The sequence below is a fragment of the Tamandua tetradactyla genome, chromosome 6 (assembly GCF_023851605.1).
Source record: "Tamandua tetradactyla isolate mTamTet1 chromosome 6, mTamTet1.pri, whole genome shotgun sequence".
Lineage (NCBI taxonomy): Eukaryota > Metazoa > Chordata > Mammalia > Pilosa > Myrmecophagidae > Tamandua > Tamandua tetradactyla.
Window position 1 is genome coordinate 58847424 of NC_135332.1, and position 20731 is coordinate 58868154.

Below are 20731 nucleotides of genomic sequence, written 5' to 3' on the forward strand. Positions count from 1 at the left end.
ATAGGTTAAAGAACTTTCCCATGGTTACATAGCTAGTAAGTTTGGAGAATCAGAGGGATTGACATAAGGGCTGGAGTTTTTCACAGTACTAGGCTATATATTCTTTTTAGTCCTGTCTTGGCCACCCACTTCAGTCCAAGTGAAGCACGTTCAGACAGCTGCAAAACAAACTGCCTGTATTAAGTGGACGCTGGATTAGATATGCTGTGCTTTCCTTCAGTGGCAAGGTTAAGTTCTACATTCTAAAGCCAAAAAAAAGTGTTTAGGAACATCAGTTGCTTTGTCGCTTCACAGAATTTAAGGTAAAAAGTCTTAATTCCCCAGAGAGTTAATGCTGTTTACTACAGTGGTGAGGGCTTTTACATATTTCTGTCACTTCCAAAAATACATTCCTTTTAGTTATTTATATAGTTATTCCTGAAGACTTATTTTATCCATATCTTAAAGGTGTTTATATAGTACAAGGAAACTGAGGGTTTGTGAGCATTTTAATAGCACACTTGTCTAGACATATGTTTTTTTCTTTGAACACCATCATTATTTATTGCTAATGAATTCAAAGCAATTATGCGGCTTTGTTTATACTATAGCAAGGTCAGGAAATCAAGGTACAATTGCCATCATCAAATCTTAATCTTCATCATCAAATCTTAATCTTCAGAGAACAGCATCTCCACAAGGCTGGGCTGAAGACACTCAGATTCTACCAGTTTTTGTGGCTGTAAGAGAAAAGCAGTCAAATCTTATCTCACTGCTACAAAATGTTATGAGTGTAGTGGGTTTTTCTATCTAGAATAACAAATCTTTGGACAGAGGTTAGCCCATCTATTCAGAAACTATCAACTGGTTGTAACAAGTTTTATGAAATAGTTACAATATTTGCCTCAAGATGAATCCCTACACTGAAACAGGAAACAGCATGCCCCATGCCATCCTCTTCCCTTCAGTTCCTTAATTGAGAATACCAGGGGCATGACTAACCTAGAGGTACCCTCTTTTTTTCAACCACAATTATGGATTAAGGAAAACAGCTATTGATGGTAGAATTTTAAGCAATTAGGAGTCAGCCAACTTTCTGAGAACTTATAGTTTTGTTTTTTTTTTTTAAAGAAGAATGGCTTAAAGAAAAAGCATGGAGAAGTCCTAAAATTTAGATACTCTGCATTATTAATAGTTTACTAGGAGTGCCACTGGGATGGACAGCCAGGTTGTAGGTTTATAATGTATTCTAAACAGCATTTTGATGTTTGGGAAAAAATGGCAGGATCTTATCAAATTTGAATCCAGAATAAGATAAAAGACAGTTTTGACAGGGTGTAGGAAATAATTATAGTCCCAAAATATTTAAACCAAAATACTCACAGTCCCATATTTTAGTAGAGTAGGCACTGCAGTTACTTTCAGATTTTTTCTGAAGTCATTATTTGGATCTTTCCAGCTATTCCAAAAAGAAAAAGTGATTGTGAAAATTTTTACTTATTTTTTTATAGTTTGCTTAATATCTGATAAACCCCTTTATTTAATCTTTTAGCAATCACCGTTATTGTTACAAGCATTTAAAAAAATCTTGAAGACTATGACTCACCCTATGCAAAGTTCTCATTTAAAGTGTGACTAACATATATAATAAATGTAAAGTCAAATAAGATCTGAACTAGGTCAAATTCATTGAATTATCCTTAATATAAGTGGCTGGAATTTCACCACTTGTTTGATTTATCCGACATTACATTAGAACACAGAACCTGAATCAGAGCCCTTCCCGCCTAAATTTTCAAGAGTGGTGCATGTCTGAAATATAGCATTACGTTGCCACTTACTAAGGTCTTTCTCCTACTTGGCAGTAGATGAACACACATCCTTCACTGACGTGTTTCAGCCCCTCTCGTACAACTGGTTCAGCTTTTAAAAAAAGTTGATATAAAGTAATTACACATCAGCTCTAACCAGCTAAGCATTGATAACCCACTCCCACTCCCTCGCCATTGTTGGCAAGTAATCAGACTTTAATCTGAAGTTAACTCAGAAGTCAGGCGCTCACTTTAGGAGTCAAGTACAAGTACTCTCTGATAGCTCCCACCCCACAGCGCTCAGGACAATGAAGAGCACGTACTTGCTAACTTCACGAAAGGAGGCTAACTCACGTGTCTCGTGAAACACTAATCATATTGGGGAAGTGAAATAACTGTTTTGAAGAACTAGATTCCAGGATTGTTTCGGTCCGAATGAACTGATAGTAAAGAAAAGAGTGCTCTGGCCGGGTGGGGAAGGACTTAAGAGAACAGGAGGGAAAGGGGTCAAGATGACACTTCCGATCGGTCTGCGAGTCTCCGGGAACAAGACTCCCCTCCTTCCCTCTTGCCAACTTCTCTCAGGATATTGGCCTTACATCCTCTGGATAGCAACCCCCCCCCTCCCCCCAACCCGAGTCCCAGCCTCACCCTGTACACAGTCCGGGCACCAGCTTTTCCCTCCAGCGTCCTTAGAACCAGTAAAGTAGGCGAAAATAGTTTTGCCATTGTTTTGCTTCAAGGCCTGGTTGAACTCTTCGAAGCCGGACACGCGCACCTCCTCGTAGTGGACCATCTCGGAATTTTGTTGTGGATTGCGAGAGATCTCGGGTTCGGCTGCTGTGGTGCTGGGTTCCACATAGGGCGGGGACAAGCTTTTTCGGGAGGGGCTGGGAGAAGGGCGGTTCTCCAGGCCAGCAGGAATTTGAGGTACGGGAGCCTCCGAAGGCCATAATTCATCCGCATAGTCTTTCTGATCTGGTTCCTTGGGTCCTTTGGAGCTAGTTCCCTGTAATTCCATTCTCACTCTTTAGCTTCCCCCAAATCCAAACTTCCGCACTAATCTGGTCTGGCCCCGACCCCTTGTACACTGGTTGCGAAATCTGCCGCCCTGCAACGCCTGAACTTTCAGGTGGCTCGGAGCCTTAACGGCTCCCAAGCCACCCTGCGCCTGTTGCTATGGCGACGGGGCTTGCGGCCGGAAGCGAGGCCTAAGCTAGGCCGCTGGTCTACCTCCCCGTGATCCTGCTTCACCCGGGCCAGGTGGGCTCGGGCCGGAGCTGGGGGGATTTTGGAGAGCTTCGTTAGGACTCACGGACCTCGGGGAGAGGGTACCTTCACCCAGCGCAGTTCCGACTTCGCCGCTCTTCACTCCAATTTGATCTTCTCTCGCCTAGGCTCCAGGGGACCCGGACTTGGGGGCGGGCGTCAGGGACTGGGAGGGGTGGGGATGGGGGTGGGAGAGAGGAAGGCTGCGAGGGTTGGGACTGAGTGTGTGAGTGTGTTTTGGAGAGCAGCTGTGGGAGCGAGGTGTTAGAGTGCCCGGGAGCTGCGTGGGAAAGAAAGGAAGCGTCCTGGAGCTATGAGCCGGGTGGTTGGCCTTGGGGCCTTGCCCAGGCTGCGCGAGGGCGAGCCAGCGGCGGCGATGCCCCCTCGCTGTGTGGGGCCCGCAGGTTGTGGCGGGGAATTCGGAGGCCGTGGGGGAGGAGGTCAGCTGCAGGGGCGGCCGGCCGGGCGAGGTGGTCGTTGTGGAAGACTCTCTGTGTGGGTGCAGAAAGACTGCAGGAATGTCAGCGGCCATGGGGAAAGAGACAAGATACAGAGACAGTCGAGGCTGCAGCGGCGAATGAGGCTTCGGGGACACCTGGGACTGCAGGGTCTGCTGAGGCTGTAGTGGACCCGTGGGCTGTGTGGGTGAACGGCACTGTTGGGGAACCCGAGGTGGTGGGGCCTGCTGGGTCTGTGTGGGTGACCGGGGCTGGAGAGGAGGAGAAGACAGACTATGGGAGTCCTCAAGGCCAAGAGAGAAAAGGTCGTCCCGGATATCTGAGCCACGGGAGCATTCTGCAACTTTGGTTGAAGGTGCAAGCAATGAGGGCAGCTTCAGGATGTGGGGAAGGCAGTAGAATTGAGCTCTGTCCTGTGCCTGTTGGAGAAGGGCCAGTTGAAAGGGGCATTCCTAGCCGGGCTTCATGGGTAGAAACAAGTTGTGGTGGTCTCACAGGACCGTGGATGAAAGGACAGGCTAGAGCAGTTCCTCAGGCCACTGGAGTAACTACAGCAATGGGGTTAGGGGCAGGCTCTGAAGCAGCCTCCGGTTTGTGTGGGCAGGGGCAGCCTGTGAGGGTTCCCCCTGTTGTGAGTGTGCCTGGGACTCTGGAGATAAGTTCTGGGATTGCTTCGCGTCTATGGTGGAGGGGACACGTTGTAGAGGTACCTGGGACTGTGGAGAATATAGGCTATGGGGATTCCCCAGGCTCTTGGGGAAAAGGACAGACTGTGGGAGTGCCTTGGGTCATGGGGTGGCCTGAGGCTATGGGGGTGCCCAGAGCTATGGAGGGAGAGATAGGGTGTGGGGGTGCTTCCTGTTTGTGGCAGAGAGAACAGTCCGTGCAGGCACCTGGGGCTCTGGCAGAGGAGGCAGTCTGTGGGGATACTCCAGGATTATGGGGAAGGGGAAAGGCTGTAAGTGTACCTGTTGCCATGGTGGTACCCAGTGCTGTGGAGGAGAAGAAAAATTCTGCAAGTACCCTTGGCCTGTGGCAGAGGAGACAAGTTGTGGAGGAGATAGGCTCCAGGTGTATCCCTGGCCTATGGGGCACAGGACAGCCTGTAGGGGTGCCTTGTCCTATTGAAGAAGAAACCAAATATAGGGATGACCCTGGAATCAGGGAAAGGGGACAAGCTGTGTGGGTAGAGACAGGCTCTGGAGGTGACCCAACGTTGTGGAACACTGCACAGAATGCAGAGGTATCTGGTCCTGATGTGGAGGAGATGGACTCTAGGGGTGCCCCGGGTCTGTGGGAGATAGAGCAGGCTATGGGAGTACCTGGGGCTTTGGAGGAGGAGACAGGCTGTGGGAGTCTTTCAGGTCTGGGGGGAACAGAACAGCCTGGGCAGGTATCCCAGGCTGTGGGAGTATCAGGGATCATGGGAGAAGAGACATGCTCTGGTGGTGCCTTGGGCCTGTGGGATAGGCAGTGGGCTCTGGGGATGCCTGGGGCTGACACAGCAGCAGACATTGCTGAGGAGGAGACATGCTGTGGGAGTGTGCAGAGCCTGCGGAAAAGGAGGCAGGCTGTGGGGCAGCAAGAGGCTCTGGTGCCTACAGCTTTAATGGTGTCTGGGCCTGTGAATCAAGAGACGAGCTATCGGGACATTTCGTTCTTGGGGACAGCAGGTGTACCCAAGCACAGGTGTGCCCTGCCAGGGTTACCTACCGTTGTGGGTATACCTGGGTCTGGAAGGGTTCCTGCCACTGTGTGGGTGTCTGATTCTAAAAGTCAAGAAACCAATCGTAGAAATGTGTTGGACCTGTGGAAAAGGGTTCATACTGCCCGAATGCCCATGACTTCACGGGTGCCCCCAGCTTCTGAGGAGCTGTGGTCTGTTGGGGAAGATACTGGTCCTGGGGCTTTCCCAGGTTCACAGGGAAGGAGACAGGCTGTTGAGGTTCCTGTGGCTTCCCAGGTGCCTGGGCTCGTGGGTAAGTCCCAAGATCCTGGGGGTGTCCCAGGATCCTGGGGAAGGAGACAGACCACCAGGGTTCCTCTGGCTGCTGAGCTCCCCACTCCTTCTAAGGTTCCTGGTTCTCTGGGCATGGAGACTGGCTCTGGAAGTGTCTCAGCCTTGTTAGGAAGGAGACAAACCACAGGAGTACCTGTGGTTGCAGGGCTGTTCACAGCTGATGGGTTGCCTGTGGCTCCCAGGCAGCCAAGGCCTGAGTGGGAGGAAACTGGCTCTGGAGATGTCTCAGGCTTGCAGGGAGGCAGAGAGACTGTGGGAGTACTTGCAGACACTAAGGGTTCCACAGTGATGGAGGTGCCCCTATCTGCCAGGATGCCTGGGCCCATGTGGGAAAAGACTGGCTCTGGGGACATCTCAGGCTTGCTGGGAGGGAGACAGACTGCAGGAGTACCCATGGTGGTTGGGGAACTCCACATAGACACGGGAGTGCCAGGACCTGTGGGGGAGGAACCACACTCTGAGGGTCTCTTAGGCGTGGGGGGAAGAAGACAGGCTGCCAGGATCCCCATGGCTATTAGGGTTTCCACAGCTGTGGGAGTGCCCACAGCTGCTGGGGTCCCTGGGCCAGTGGTAGGGGCTACTAGCTCTGGGGACATTTCATGCATATGGGAAAGGAGCCAGACTACTAAGGTGCCCATAGCTGCTGGGATCTCTGTGCCTGTGGAGAAAGAGACTGGCTCTAAAGGTATCTCAGGCCTGTGGAGAAGGCAACAGAATGGAACTGTCCCTGAGGCCCTTAGGGTGCCTCAGTCTTTGGGGGTACTTGCAGTTGTGGGAGTACCTGTGGCTGGGCAGAGGCCTCCTACAGTGTGGGTGACTGGGTCTCCACAAGAAGAAAGTAATGGGAACATGTTAGGCCTGAAAATAGTGAGGGGGCAGTCCACAGAGCAGCCTGGACCCTTAGTGAAGGAGTCAGAAAGTAGAAGTATCTTAGGACTGGCAGGGAGGAGACAGGCTGTGGGCGTATCTCATACTTGTAGGGGTGGGACCAGGTTATGGGGCTGTCCATGGTCTGTAGAAGAAGCAATAGACTATGGGAATGTTGGAGTGTCAGGGACAAGGATGACTGGGGAGGTACCTGAAGCCATGAAGATGTCCCCAGTTGCAAGAGAGGAAACAGGCCATGGCCACTTTAGAGGTCATCCACCACAGAGGCAGAGGAGACACGATGCAAGAGTGTTTGGAGTCAGAGTGAGGGGGAACAATTTGGGAGAGAATTTTGTGGGGGAGGACAGATTGTGGTGAACAGTTTTGGGGGGGTGGGTCCTAGGACTCTGGGATGGATCAGGTTGTGGGGAGATTTGTCCTGGATTTTGGATGAAGGCACAAACTGTAGGGGTAACTCAGGATGGGGGAGAGAGATACTTTATTTCCCAGGATCTGGGCAGTTTCCTGGAGCAGTGGGAAAGAGACAGGTTGCAAGGAGAGGTGCGTCCCAGGGTTTTGTATAGGGGAAACATTTGGGGATGGGTGTCCCTGGACTTTGTGAATGTGTGTGTGTGTGTGTATAAATGTGTAGCATCACTCAAGATTTCCTGGATCCATGGGGATCACCTAGTCTTTAGTGGTGAAAAATTAGTTGGTCTTTGGCACGTGGAACATCCAGGAGGAAAGTACTGACCACAGAGAAGTTGCTGAGGCCTCTGGTCCCAATTCTGCAGGCTCCATTCTGTGGCCTCTGCACTAGAACTGTGATATTGTCAAGTCTGTTGGGATTGCCTCACTCATGTGCTTCCTCCCATCTGTTATTTCTGATCATGTCTCACAGCCTTAGAAAGAAGGAATCTTGGACAACTCCTTTTCTATTTTTTTCGTCTTTAGGCAGATCCAGTCTACAAACTTTGGATTTATTAAAAAACTTAAATTTGGGATTTTTTTAAACCTTGAATTTTGCAGATAATTTGCTATGGGTTCCCTGAGAAAACAAAGCCCCCAAGGCATTTAAAACTAGTCAGTGTACAGAAATTCAGCTTAACGCAACAAGTGTTTGTTGCCTGCCATACTCAGAGCATTGTGTTGTGGGAAATAGAAGAGCAGGACGAGGCCCTTGCCCTCAGGGAACTTTGTCTAGCTGGGAAGATGAGACATATAACCATGAAATAGGTAAATAATGATATGAGAAAACCGAGTGTGTGGTGAACACCACATTTAGAACAGAGGTAATGATATGTGTATAGTAGCTTACAGACCACTTTAATATCTATTATTTCATTTTGTGTGTGTACAGAATGGTTGAAGAATGGGGAAATTGAAGATTTAGAATGGTCATTCCAGTAGTTAATGGAGGATCCAGCTTAAAACCTGCAGGTTTAATTAGAGCCGTTTAGAGTATGTCCATTTAGGGTATCTGAGAGAGTGAGGCATACTGTGATTTTACTAGTTAGGATTTACTAATGTGAACTACATGTCCACAAAATTGTTTTGCTGGAAAGTGCTAGTTTCTCAAAACATAGTTACTTTTGGAATAATGTCCTGCTGGAGACCCTTGAAATTTGAAATTTGGAATAAGAAGAGATTGTCATTGAAGCAGTCAGTTCCCTTGTTCTTTTAGAAATAAGAATTTCAAAAGTGGTTGCTTTTGTAAATGGAAGAAATTATTTTATACTTCTCCTTAAACATTTGCTCTTTAGTATGAGGTTATGTGCTACTTCTTAAAATGTTGTTCTATGATCATGCTGTTGTGTTTTGCTTGTTCTCTTCTTTTGTCTTAAGACTCTTTGTCTGAAAGTAGCTCTCTTTCATTTTAGGCAATGATCTTAGGGAAGAACTGTTGACTGAGAACTAGGTTTTCACTTTTGTTCTGCATTATCTGATGTGATGGGGCCAGGCAGACCAACTTCAACCTGTGTGCACCTGGCACCTGGTGCCCAACTGGATGGGAGGATTTACCCCAGGGAGCTTCAGACCCAGGTAGTTTTGTGCTTTTTCTTTTTTCAACTTTTTATTATGAAACATTACAACCATAAAAGTTGAAGGAAAACTTTTAAGTCACTTTCTAGATTCAACAGTTGACATTCTGCCCTATTTTCCATTTATCCATCTAAATTTTTTGCATAACTATTTCAAATAAGTTACAGACTTCACTTTAAATATTTTTAAATCTTCTAAAAATAGATTTTCCTACTTAACCATAAAACCTAAGAAAATGGTCAAAAAATAATTCCTTCATATAATCTAATAACCAGTCTTTAGTCAACATCACTCAATTGTCTCCAAAATGTCTTTTCTTCCAACTTGATAATTATGAAAATTTTCAAACTTCCAGCAAAATTGGAAGAATTTTACGGTGAAGACCTAGGTTCCACTAATATTTCATTTTTGTTTTTCTTGCATAATCCCTCAGTTGATCCCTCTAGGGATCCATGCATCAATCCATCTTATTTTTTGACATATTTCAGAGAAAATTGCATCAGTACCCTAACTTGCTGCTTTTCTTGCATGCACTATCATTAATAAAATTTCCATTTTTGTTTATAGTTTCTTTTCTTTTGATATAAAATGTGCATACAATGAAAGGCACACATTTTGCTGTATTTTGACAAATATATACACATGTGTAACCCATTCCCCTATCAAGATATTTTCATTATCCCAGGAAGTTCTCTTTTGCTCTTTTTCCCAAAGGCAATTGTTGTTCTGGTTTTTCTCATCATAGATTATTTTTACCTGTTTTAGAACTTAATGTAAGTTAGATCATATAGTATGAGCTCTTTTGTGTAAGCCTTCTTTCACTTAGTATGTTTTTGAGATCTATCCTTGTGATTTGTTCCTTTTTAGTACTAAGTTACATTCCATGGTTTGAGTATACTGAAGTTTATTTATCCATCCTCCAAACTGATGAACACCTGGGCTGATTCCAGTTGAGACTATTATACATAAGGCTGCTATAAACATTCTTTTGCAGAACTTTTTGTGACTGTATTTTCCTTTCTCTTGGATAAATATCTGGAGTGAGATTGTTGGGTCATAAAGTAGGTGTATATTTAGTTTTATAAGAAACTGTTGGACTTTTAACAAAGTCGTTGTACCATTTTATGTTGCTAACAACAATATATGAGAAGTCCAGTTGCTCCACCGTCATTTGGGATGGTCTTTTAAATTTTAACCATTCTGTTGGGTGTGTCATGATATGTCATTATGGTTTAAGAATTTAAAAATATGTGTATGTAATTTCAGACTGATGGAAAGGTTGCAAGAATTCTTGGATGCTCTCCTCTCAGATTTCCCAAACGTAACATTTAACTACATTTCCTATCCTTTCCCTCCTTCCCTCACTCATTTTCTCTCTTTTGTACATATGCCCCCCCATACATATATATTTTTGTAACTTTTAAGAATAAGTTGTAGACTTGATGCCCTTTTACCCCTAAGTATATGAGTGTATTTCCTAAAAATAAGAAATTCTCTTAAATTTTGAAGAACTATGGTACAATTGCCAAAATCAGGAAATTGATGTTGAAATTGTACTGCCATGTTATCTACAGACTTCAGTGAGATTATTGGGTCACTTGTCCCAATAATATTCTTTATAGCAAAAGAAAAGACAAGATCATGAATTGCGGTCAGTTGTTATGTCTCTTTAACCTATAATCTGAATGGTTTCATTCTTTCCTTGTATTTCACTACATTGACATTTTTGAAGCATTAAGACCAGGTATTTGAGGATTTTCTTTCAATTTAGATTTGTCTGAAGTTTTCTCATAGTTGGATTCATGTTATACACTTTTGGCAGGAAAACCACGGTGATGCTGACTTTTTCAGTGCATCATATCAAGAGGCCTCTGCTATTCATTAGTCTGTTATTGACATGTTAATTTTCATCATCTGATTGAGGTGTCATCTGCTAGGTTTGACCTATAAATGTACTCTTTTGCCTTTTGTAATTAAAAAGAATCGCTATTTAAGACTATATAAATATCTCTTCCTCCTCAAACGTTCATCCACTAGTTTTAACATTCATTGATGATTCCTACCTGTTTTTTTATATTGATGGTGGGCAAATGATGATTTCCAATTTTATCCTGCCCTCTGCATTCATTAATTGGTTTCCTATCCTAGGAGGAGCTTTCCCATGTCTTCATAGATTCTTTATGTAAAAGGTATGATCCTTTACTATCATTACTTATTTTTTTTTTAATAGTACAAAAAAAAAGAAAAAAAAAAAGACAAACAGACAGACTAAAAAAAAAAAAACCTGTAGCTCAGATGCAGCTTCATTCAGTGTTTTAACATGATTACTTTACAATTAGGTATTATTGCGCTGTCCATTTTTGAGTTTTTGTATCTAGTCCTGTTGCACAGTCTGTATCCCTTCAGCTCCAGTCACCCATTATCTTACCTTGTTTCTAACTCCTGCTGGACTCTGTTACCAATGACATATTCCAAGTTTTATTCTCGAATGTCGGTTCACATCAGTGAGACCATACAGTATTTGTCCTCTAGTTTTTGACTAGACTCACTCAGCATAATGTTCTCTAGGTCCATCCATGTTATTACATGCTTCATAAGTTTATTCTGTCTTAAAGCTGCATAATATTCCATCGTATGTATATACCACAGTTTGTTTAGCCACTTGTCTGTTGATGGACATTTTGGCTGTTTCCATCTCTTTGCTATTGTAAATAACGCTGCTATAAACATTGGTGTGCAAATGTCCGTTTGTGTCTTTGCCCTTAAGTCCTCATTACTTATTTTGATGTTCACATATTTTAAATGGTGTGTGGTTTGGCTAGTGAGAGCAGCTTCAAGCCAATGCTAGTGTCCCCTTGATGTTGAACCCATCAAACTTTATCACACTTTTGCACATAAAGAAATTCCAGGCTCAGTCTGTTCGTTCATTCTCTGTGCTAACCCTGAAATCAGCCATTTATCCAAGCAACTCTGGGAGATTGATTTTTAGAATTCGATTTCTGAGATATGCTCATTGTTACTGGGCTGTCATTATTTTTAGGCCCTCTCAGAAGATAGAGCTGGGGAAATAGATGTATATATTTCTAGGTATAAATGCACATACGCCCTGATCCACACTCACATACATCTATATCCATTTCTTTCTTCCTGTCTTTTGGTGTATGTATCTGTGTATATTAAAACCCGTATCTTCATATAGATGTGTCCAGTTCCAATCCAGTACTTTCCACATCTGTGACTCCCTTTTCCAATAGTGTGCAACTCCCATTATCCATAATATATTTATTTATTTGCTCAATCTTAGAATGTATAAAAAGTTGTTTCAGAACCACAACCCATACCTCTGCAAGAAAAGAAGACTTTTAATTAGAGTTCAGTGTTTGTATAGAGTATGTATATTTTTTGTCTGAGGGCACGTAGTCCAAATATTGTGTTCAGAGTTTACTTTAATCAGATTTTTCACCCTCCCCTTTTAGTGTGATTATGTTATTCATTGGAAATTCAGTTTGGTTCATTTGTTTCTGTTCCCCATCTACACGGGTTTTGTTTTCTTTTTCCTTCCCTTCCTCCCCTTTTTCCATTCTTTCATATATATATATGAAACATTAACATTGTTCCAGATATACTTGCACAAAAAGGTATGTTCAGAGAAGTGTTCCTCCCTCCCCACCACCATTCCCTCTATCCTTTCCACTCAGTTTCTACCCACACCCTGTAGATAACCAATCTCATTAGTTTCTGATTTTCTTTCTGGTGTTTCTTTTGCATAAATTATCAGGTACGTGTGTATTTTCTCAGGCCTCCCCTTTTTTTCTTACGTGAAAGGCAATATATTATAGGTGCTTTTTTCATACTTTGCTCTTTTCACTGAACAGTATATCCATATTGGATCATAAAAATCTTCCTCATTCTTTCACATCTGCATAGTGCTCCATTGTCTTAGTGAACCATATAGTTCATTCTGCCACCCTCTATGTGCATTTAGGTTGATGGCAATAGTTTGCAGTTACCAGTAATACAGCAGTGAATAACCCTGTGTATTATGTATTATTGGGTTATACCTTTAGGGTAAATTCCTAGAAGTGAGATGACTGAGTCAAAAGGTAAGCATGTATGTAGTTTTGTCAGATATTGCTGAAGTCCCCTCCGTAAGGGTTGTACTAATTTGCACTTTCAGAGTATCTTTTTCACCTTAGCCTCACAACACAATGTGTTGTACTTTTTAATATTTCCTAATGTGATGGATAAAAGATAGCATTTCAGTATAGTTTTAATTTGTGTTTTCCTTAACAAGTGAAACTGAACATCTTTTCACATTTTAAAGGTCAAGTTGTATCTTTTTCTATAAATTATTCATGTCTATTTCTTACTTACTGTTGCATTTTGATCTTTTTTGTGCCTCAGTTGTTAAGATTTCCTTGTACATATATCCACCATCATTTATAGATAGATAGATAGATAGACAGATAGATACTAACCCTTTATATTTGATTTATATTGCAAATATTTTCTCCTAGTTTTTTAATGCTATTTTTTGCCATGCAGTGGTTTTTTTAAAAAAATTTATAGTCGAATTTATCAGTCTTTCCTTCTATTGTATCTGGATTTCATTACACCCAGGTTAAAGAGGAATTCACCCATGTTTTTCTTCTAGTACTTATAGCAAAACCTCCAGGTACCTTAGTTTTATTTTTTACCTTTTTAGGGAAAGTCTTTTCCCAAATAAAGCAGTAAATTTCAAATACTGTTCATTAGCCTCTGCACCTTTCAGATAGTGATCCTTTTTTTCCCCCTCTAGTGAGGTTGTTTTTAACTATTATTTAAAAATAAAGACTATTATTTTTTCCAAAGTACTTTTCTGAAGCTTTGTTACAGTACATATATAAACTCTAATTTCATACACCTGTTTTGGTATACATTCCTACTTAATTGTGTCAGTTGAGGAGGTCTTCCCATTATAAGGTATCGCAGAACAGGGTTTGTCGAATTTGTAGGTGTGGATTATCATAGGGCCACTTTTCTGTCCTTGACAGTCCATTCAGGAAGGCCCAAGCCATAAAATTGTTCCCTTTGATCTAGTAATTCCAGGACATTGAGATTTCCTTAGGAATTGGTCCTAAGGAAATAATTTAAAAAGACAATAAAATAGTGCTTAAATGCATGATGATTTAATTGAAGCACTATTTCTATTAGTCAAAAAAACTGGAACAATCTAAATATATAACAGCAAGGGCAGGCCACGGTGGCTCAGCAGGCAAGAATGCTCGCTTGCCATGCCAGAGGACCCGGGTTCGATTCCTGGTGCCTGCCCATGTTAAAAAAAAAAAAAATATATATATATATATATATGACAGCAGAGTTATAGTTAAACGTGAAAAAAGGCAGTCATTGGATTTTGGAAAAGCAACCATGAAAAATAATGAAAACTAGGAGTATGGAAACATGCCTTTGTTTATTAGGTGAAAACGAACAACAATAGCAAAATGAAACTAGTGTTTTTTATGATTAATATTGACAAAAACTTAAGCCTATACAAGAAGGTGCAAATGGAATACTTGGGGCAGAATGCACTTAGGTGCAGGTTAAAAGATGTGGTATAGCCGTCAAGTGGAAAAATCACAGGAAGACCTGAAGAAGTAGAGTCCATAGGGCTGTATATATGTCTGCGGATCAATTTTCAGAAAAGCTCTTAATGGATTGTGTTGATTACTTGCTAGAGTCTGACATTTTGAAATAGGACAGAAGTGCATAACTGGAGAATAGTGGAATAACTGGTTGTGCTCGGGTTGACTTTTAGAGTAAGTAGAGTTAAGAGAAGGATAGGACTGTGGTACTGGTGATTGTGGGATAGAACTGGGGTAAGGGATGACTTCAGAGGTGTATGAAAGTGGCTGATTCCATCAGTACAAATGGAAACTACCTGTTAGCACTAATAATTTTGGGATGAAATTTTAGAAACTTGATAGTAGACATATTCTAGCCATGCCATCTATTGTTTTCTAATGTGTGTTTACTTTTGCTTATTTTTAAAAGAACCAGCTGCAGTTTAATAGAAATGTTCCTACACATTCAAGCAACTTGGCAATCCGGTATTCTTGCCCACATGGAATTAGAATTGAAAAACTGAAGCATTCGTACAATGAATCATACCATTGTAAAGATTCGGATTTTAGAGATGGTCCTGACTTAAGCAGTTCTGTTTCGTTTTCTGTCATATCAGAAGAGAAACTTAGCTATGCTGTCCACCTAGCCAAAAGAGATGTGAAACGCCGACAATTTGAAGAACATTTGAAGGAATATCATCTTAGAAGTCAGGCCCAAATTTCTCAGAAATATGGACATGCTAAGTATAAAGTATCTGACCACAGGGTTTCAGAAAGGAAGGAAGCAAAAATTCAGGAACCCTTTCAGTGCAGCCACCAGCCTTCCAAAGTGGAAATTGCCAGCTCGGGTGCCAAGGTATCTGTGTACACGTCTCATCCAGGAAAGTTAGACTTTACTGTGCCAAATTCATCACCCACCCACGATCCAGGACTTCAGCTACATCCCAGTATAGGTGAACACAAATGCCTACTAGAAATTCAGCGACTCCAGAAAGAATTGAGCAGTTGTATCCATAAAATTGAAGAAGTAGCTAAAAAAGGTAAGACAAATTTGATCTTTTGAAGAGATACCATAATGTGGGAGAGTTCAAATGTGTTCTTCCGGAGACCCCCTCCCAAAATTTACCTCTCTCCTTGCGTGTGTTGGTTCAGTAGAGTGTAAATATTCATGACCCTACTGTTAGAATTTGTTTGACCAACATCTTTTCCTTTGGAGAGTTTTCCCTATCCTAATCCTTTCTAGTAGCTCCTTGTACATGGGCTGCATTTTGTAAGTGGACTGATCAAAATTCTAGGATTTGGGATACTTGCGGTCCTAACCTTAGATCTTCTGGCACTGATTGCACATTATTCTGTTATGTTTTCCTACTTTATCTAAAAGTACTCCTGGCAAAATGATTTTTAATTTGCACAAAAAAAGAGTGTAGTGTGGGTGTACTACAGAAAATAACAAATCTAACTTCTAATGTTTAGGGTGAGTACGCCCTCCAGTGACAGGGAAGTTTTGGATATGCTAAGTATAAAATATCTGATTACAAGGTAGAAAGGAAGGAGTGGAATCATTCTATACTGTTACCTACAATTCAGTATTTTCAGTACCCTTGTATTTCCCTATAGATGATTGATTCAGTCTGGAAAATTTGGGGTTATCAGAGCTAACAAGTTGGAGAATCAAGCCCAGCTTTCAGACTGCAAGGAGTTGGGGGTTGAACATCAAAATGAATTATTGTGCTACAGTAGTACATATTTTAGAATTTCTTTTGGTTTTTAAATTTGATTCATGTCTGTATCTGTACCCTGTCAGGTTATATAAAGAATTGAAGGTGCCTTACCAAAATACCCATGATTGAACACAATGAAATAAAAATAGATAAATGAGTATATTGTAAACCAGGGAAAAATAAGGAGAGGAAAATAAGGCTTATTGGAGATGGGGTACAAATGTATCTATGAGTTTTCTAGCAGCCAGCTCAAGTGGAAAATATGATCCATTGCAGAAGTAAGTCTAAAAGAGACAAAACATGTATGTGAGGAAAACAGTATTCCACAACTTGAGACATTCAAATAATTGTAGCACCTGCTATCGTAATGGGTCATACTCCTGTGGGTCTTCATAAAGAATATGTACATAATAGCATGTACAATTCAAAAAGATTCATACGTAAAAATAATAAAAGCATCATGGTTCATTCCTCATGATGTTTCTTAATGTCTTAATGGTGCACTTCGGTCGAAGCCGTGCTACCGGGGGGACAAAGCCACAAGTCCCGGTACTCTGATTGCATCAGAACCATCTGCAAAGCCAACAGTTAAAAACCCTTGCCCAAAAAATGAAATTAGAAAGAAAGATAGATGATAAGGACTGAGATATTATAAACTAGGAATGCTGAGAGTACAATTTAAAGAGTGTACAAATTAAAAAATGTTTTTGCAAAAGGAAGAACAAAGGAATGTCAGTATTGCAGGGTGTTGAAAATAGATGGTAATTCATATTTTAAAACTTTATGTGTGAGACTAAAGCAAAAAATGTTTATTTGGTACAAAATTTATATTTTGACTAGTGCATTTCCTAATATAACATATGTAGACAGTTTAATTGAACACCATAAGTACATGGAACCTTGAATAGTGCTTGAGATTTTGTAGGTTTGTCCAGAGTGATGCCCTGATAAATCCTTGAGTGATTTGAGCAGTGAATAAGAAAGTATTTGCAAATTCCCCTTTGGGGAGTGGCAAGAAAGGGGGAAAATTCAACTTCCCCATGTGGAGAATTTCTGATATTCTCACAAGCAAAGCAATAGGCTGAGCCCTCAGTCTTGGGGTTTTGTTCATATGAAATTTATCCCTGCAAAGGAGAGGCTAAGCCTACTTGAAATTAGGCCTAAGAGTCACCCCCAGAAAACCTCTTTTGCTCAGATGTGGCCTCTCTCTTTCAGCCAACACAACAAGCAAACTCACTGCCCTCCCCCCCTCTATGTGGAACACGACTCCCAGGGGTGTAAACCTTCCTGGCAGCATGGGGCAGAAATCCTAGAATGAGCTGAGACTCAGCATCAAGGGATTGAGAAAACCTTCTCAACTGAAAGGGGGAAGAGAGAAATGAGACAAAATAAAGTGTCAGTGGCTGAGAGATTTCAAACAGAGTTGAGAGGTTATCCTGGAGGTTATTTTTACACATTATGTGGATATCAACTTTTTTTAGTTAAGGTATAATGAAGAGGCTGGAGGGAAGTGCCTGAAAATGTAGAGCTGTATTCCAGGAGCCATGTTTCTTGAAGATGATTGTATAATGATATAGCTTTTGCAATGTGACTGTGTGATTGTGAAAACCTTGTGTCTGATGCTCCTTTTATCTACGGTATGGACAGATAAGTAAAACTGATGGGTTAAAAATAATAAATAATAGGGGAAACAAATGTTAAAATAAGTTTAGTGGGTTGAAATGGTAGTGATCAGTGAAAGGGAGTGTTAAGGGATATAGAAAAAAATGGAAACAAAGGCTAAAATGTTTGGTAGATGGAATTACTAGTAGTCAGTGAGAGGGAGGGATAAAAGGGGTATGGTACATATGAATTTTTTACTTTTTACTTCTTTTTCTGAATTGATACATGTTCTAGTTTGCTAGCTGTCGGAATGCAATATACCAGAAATGGAGCGGCTTTTAACAAGGGGAATTTAATGAGTTGCTAGTTTACAGTTCTAAGGCCGAGAAAATGTCCCAATTAAAACAAATCTATAGAAATGTCCAATTTAAGGCATCCGAAGAAAGATACCTTGGTTCAAGAAGGCCGACGACATTCAGCGTTGGTCTCTCAGCTGGAAGGGCACATGGCGAACATGGCAGCATCTGCTGGCTTTCTTGTGGCTCCACCAAAAAGGAGACTCGGTACAAAATGTTTCCTCTTTTAAAGGATTCCAGCAAGCAACTCCACCTTCTGTACGTGGAGACACACCTCCATGGAAATCATCTAATCAAAAGTTACCACCCACAATACAAATGTTCTAAGAAATGATAATGGTGATGAATATACAACTATGTGATGATATTGTGAGTTATTGATTATATACCAAGAATGGAATGATCATATGGTAAGAATGTTTGTGTTTATATGTTGTTATGTTTAAAACAACAACAAAAAAAACTGACAAAAATAAATAAATAAATAAACAAACTTTGCCCAAACCAAGTACCATTTGTATCCATATAATGTAGGAATCTGGACTTCTTCCAAGTTGTACAGTCAAATGAGGAGAAATTGGCAGTGTGGGCTCCTTTGAAATTGCATCTGTACCTACAACTCCTGATTTCAAATTTTTGCTTTCTTTAGGACAGCCTTATTGTTTTATTGTTATGAGTAAAAATTAAATTTGAACTTACAAAATACACCAATAAAATACTTCTTTTATCAGATTTGTATATTGGGGTTTTACAAAAGAATTTATTGGGATCAACCTTCTTGAAAACCACTGACTGAAAGGAATGGGTAGACTGCATCCCCCTCAGGCACTCATCTTGTGAAAATGTGGCATATCGGCATGTTCAAGGATTTATTGCCTGATAAATATATGAGGACTAAAGACATTCAAATGATTTTAGCACTTGTTGTCATATTATGTCAGAGAAATTTTTCTTTTGAACTCAAGATAAAGAATAGAAGTTATTTTGCTAAAGATAAAAATAGGCCATCAAGATTTTTGGGAAAAGTAGAAAGCATTGCTGATTTTGGCTCAATATAAAGAGTTTTAAAATAGTATTAATGCCTCATGTGGAATAGGCTGTCCAGTGGGATTTGGTTCAGAAAATTTCTGCCTGGAGGGGAACTTGATCTAATGTCTTCATATTCCTCCCATCTCTGAATCAGTGCATCGACCCACTCATTCTTGGCTTCTTGGCTAAGGAATAATTACAATTTTTCTACTATGACCTCCTCAGTTTTTTTTTTTTACTTAAAAACAGAGATTTTCAAATTTATCTTTTAAGAGAGTAATTTAAATTTCAGTAAGTTCTTATATATGGTTTATAATCCATATTTTGGGGAAACTATATTTTCAGATAGAATAGAAGAGGCTTTGGATCCAGATGAGGAGCGGCGAAACCATGTCAGGAAACAAGAGCAAGCTGTCCGTTCTGCCCGAATGTTCTACGTCCTCCAGCAGCAGGTATAGAGAGCCCCGGGAGAAGGGGGCATTCAGCTGTGCACACCGCATTATTCGTTTCATTTTCTTTTTGTCTCGGAAATATTAGCACCAAAATATGCTATGTGAATTCTTTTGAGTTTGTGAGACTAAAATTCTGAACATATGGACAAATAATTATTTTCTGTTTCTTTTTATCATCTGCCTTTATGTGTGTTTCTATATTTTATTATGACTTTGGCCAACTCCCTAGAAAATGATGATTCACTTTTGGGGGTCATCGATTATTTTAAGAATTTATTAACAGCCATGATCTTTACCCCCCAAAATGCTGATACAGTATACAACATGTATTTTTGCAGACAAAATCAAGTGGGTCAGTTATTCCGAAACTCAGGGTCTCCACTCCTCTGAACCCTAGTGCTATAAAAGAAAAGGACTTTCTTAGTTTCCCATCTGTCTAGTGTTTATAAGGTAGTAGAAGTTTAGTAAGTAAGATGGTTAATAATTTGATTATTCCTTTAATGAACAGTAATACATCTACATTTTGATAATAGGAAAAACATGAACTGTTCAGGTCTCTTTCAGGATACATTTAATGGCCAGTCAACAAGCATTTACTTTCTTTACACTGGATAAACTTTTAAACAGTATTTGTTTTAGTCTTCACGCCTTAATGAATATTAAGCCTCTTACTCATTTCTGGTCACTGAGTCACATGTTATCCTTATTGCTTCAACCCAAAACTGGAACTTTTTCATTTAAAAGAAAATGCCTGAGTTTAATTTTGTTCTATATATTTTTTGAGTTCTATTTCAATCCTTACTCTGCACTGCTGCCATAGAGATCTAAAAATGTGAATCTTACGAGATAGGCTTTTTGGATTGGGTTCACAATCTTACATTAAGGCTTAAAAGCCTTAATGACTCTTGTTAACTTTCAGGATAAAGGCCAGATTCTTTAGGATGGCATTTGAGACTTCGTAAGCTGGCCCTCCTTTCTTTCCAGAGTTACATCCACCTTCATTCCTCACATTAAATTCCTATTGTATTGGGGAACAAAGGATGGAAGGTGAACCCTGTACTTTATTCATCCTCTTGGACTGGAAACTTATAACTGTTTTTTGGGTGCGTGAATGAAAAGTCTTTTCTCATTTCCAAGAGACTTGAATTAATAATGGCTAAGTTTGGAGAAGATAGGATGTATCCTTTTCTTCAAAGAAAAAGATATGAATTTTATTGCTTTTCCTTCTTCACCAAACAGGTAAAAGAAATCCAGGAAGAACTGGATAAGTTGAGTCCACATAAAATTAAACACACTAAGAAGGTATGATGCAGTTAAATTATGATGAATACTTATATTACATTTACAGTGTTTTGTTAGTAATACATGTGAGTTCTCTGCATTACTGTCATTTTCAGTGCTTGCGGAAACCTCTTAGTGGAGAGAACCCTATAAGTGTTCTAAACATGGGTTCACCTTCCAAGGAACAGATATTGAAAAACAAATTTTTGTTGTTGTTACTGGTCTAAGAAACTGAGACTA

General features: G+C 40.8%; 3 protein-coding genes across 6 annotated transcripts in view; 2 read left to right on the forward strand and 1 right to left on the reverse strand.

Moving 5' to 3' along the window:
• Positions 1-470: 470 nt before the first annotated feature.
• Positions 471-2946, reverse strand: TXNDC17 (thioredoxin domain containing 17). The gene is made up of 4 exons (XM_077165620.1): positions 2442-2946; positions 1821-1902; positions 1363-1438; positions 471-719 (listed from the first exon to the last, which is right to left on the reverse strand). Exons 1-4 carry the CDS (start codon positions 2809-2811, stop codon positions 651-653), a joined length of 597 nt encoding a protein of 198 aa, XP_077021735.1. The 5' UTR covers positions 2812-2946; the 3' UTR covers positions 471-650.
• Positions 2912-20731, forward strand: part of KIAA0753 (KIAA0753 ortholog) — a 76011-nt gene continuing 58191 nt past the window's right edge. For 3 of the 4 annotated variants that reach the window (XM_077165612.1, XM_077165611.1, XM_077165613.1), the window contains exons 1-5: positions 2924-3053; positions 8285-8447; positions 14481-15090; positions 19104-19210; positions 20450-20512. In XM_077165612.1, the coding sequence (XP_077021727.1) occupies positions 8355-8447; positions 14481-15090; positions 19104-19210; positions 20450-20512 (873 nt within the window). In that variant the 5' untranslated portion in view covers positions 2924-3053; positions 8285-8354. Of the gene's footprint in view, positions 3054-8284; positions 8448-14480; positions 15091-19103; positions 19211-20449; positions 20513-20731 lie in introns of all 4 variants that reach the window. The other variant, XM_077165614.1, reaches the window with a different exon arrangement.
• Positions 3153-8273, forward strand: LOC143688067 (uncharacterized). The gene is given in 2 exon segments (XM_077165608.1): positions 3153-3457; positions 3460-8273. Coding segments are annotated over 2 exon segments (3408 nt in total). The 5' UTR covers positions 3153-3372; the 3' UTR covers positions 6783-8273.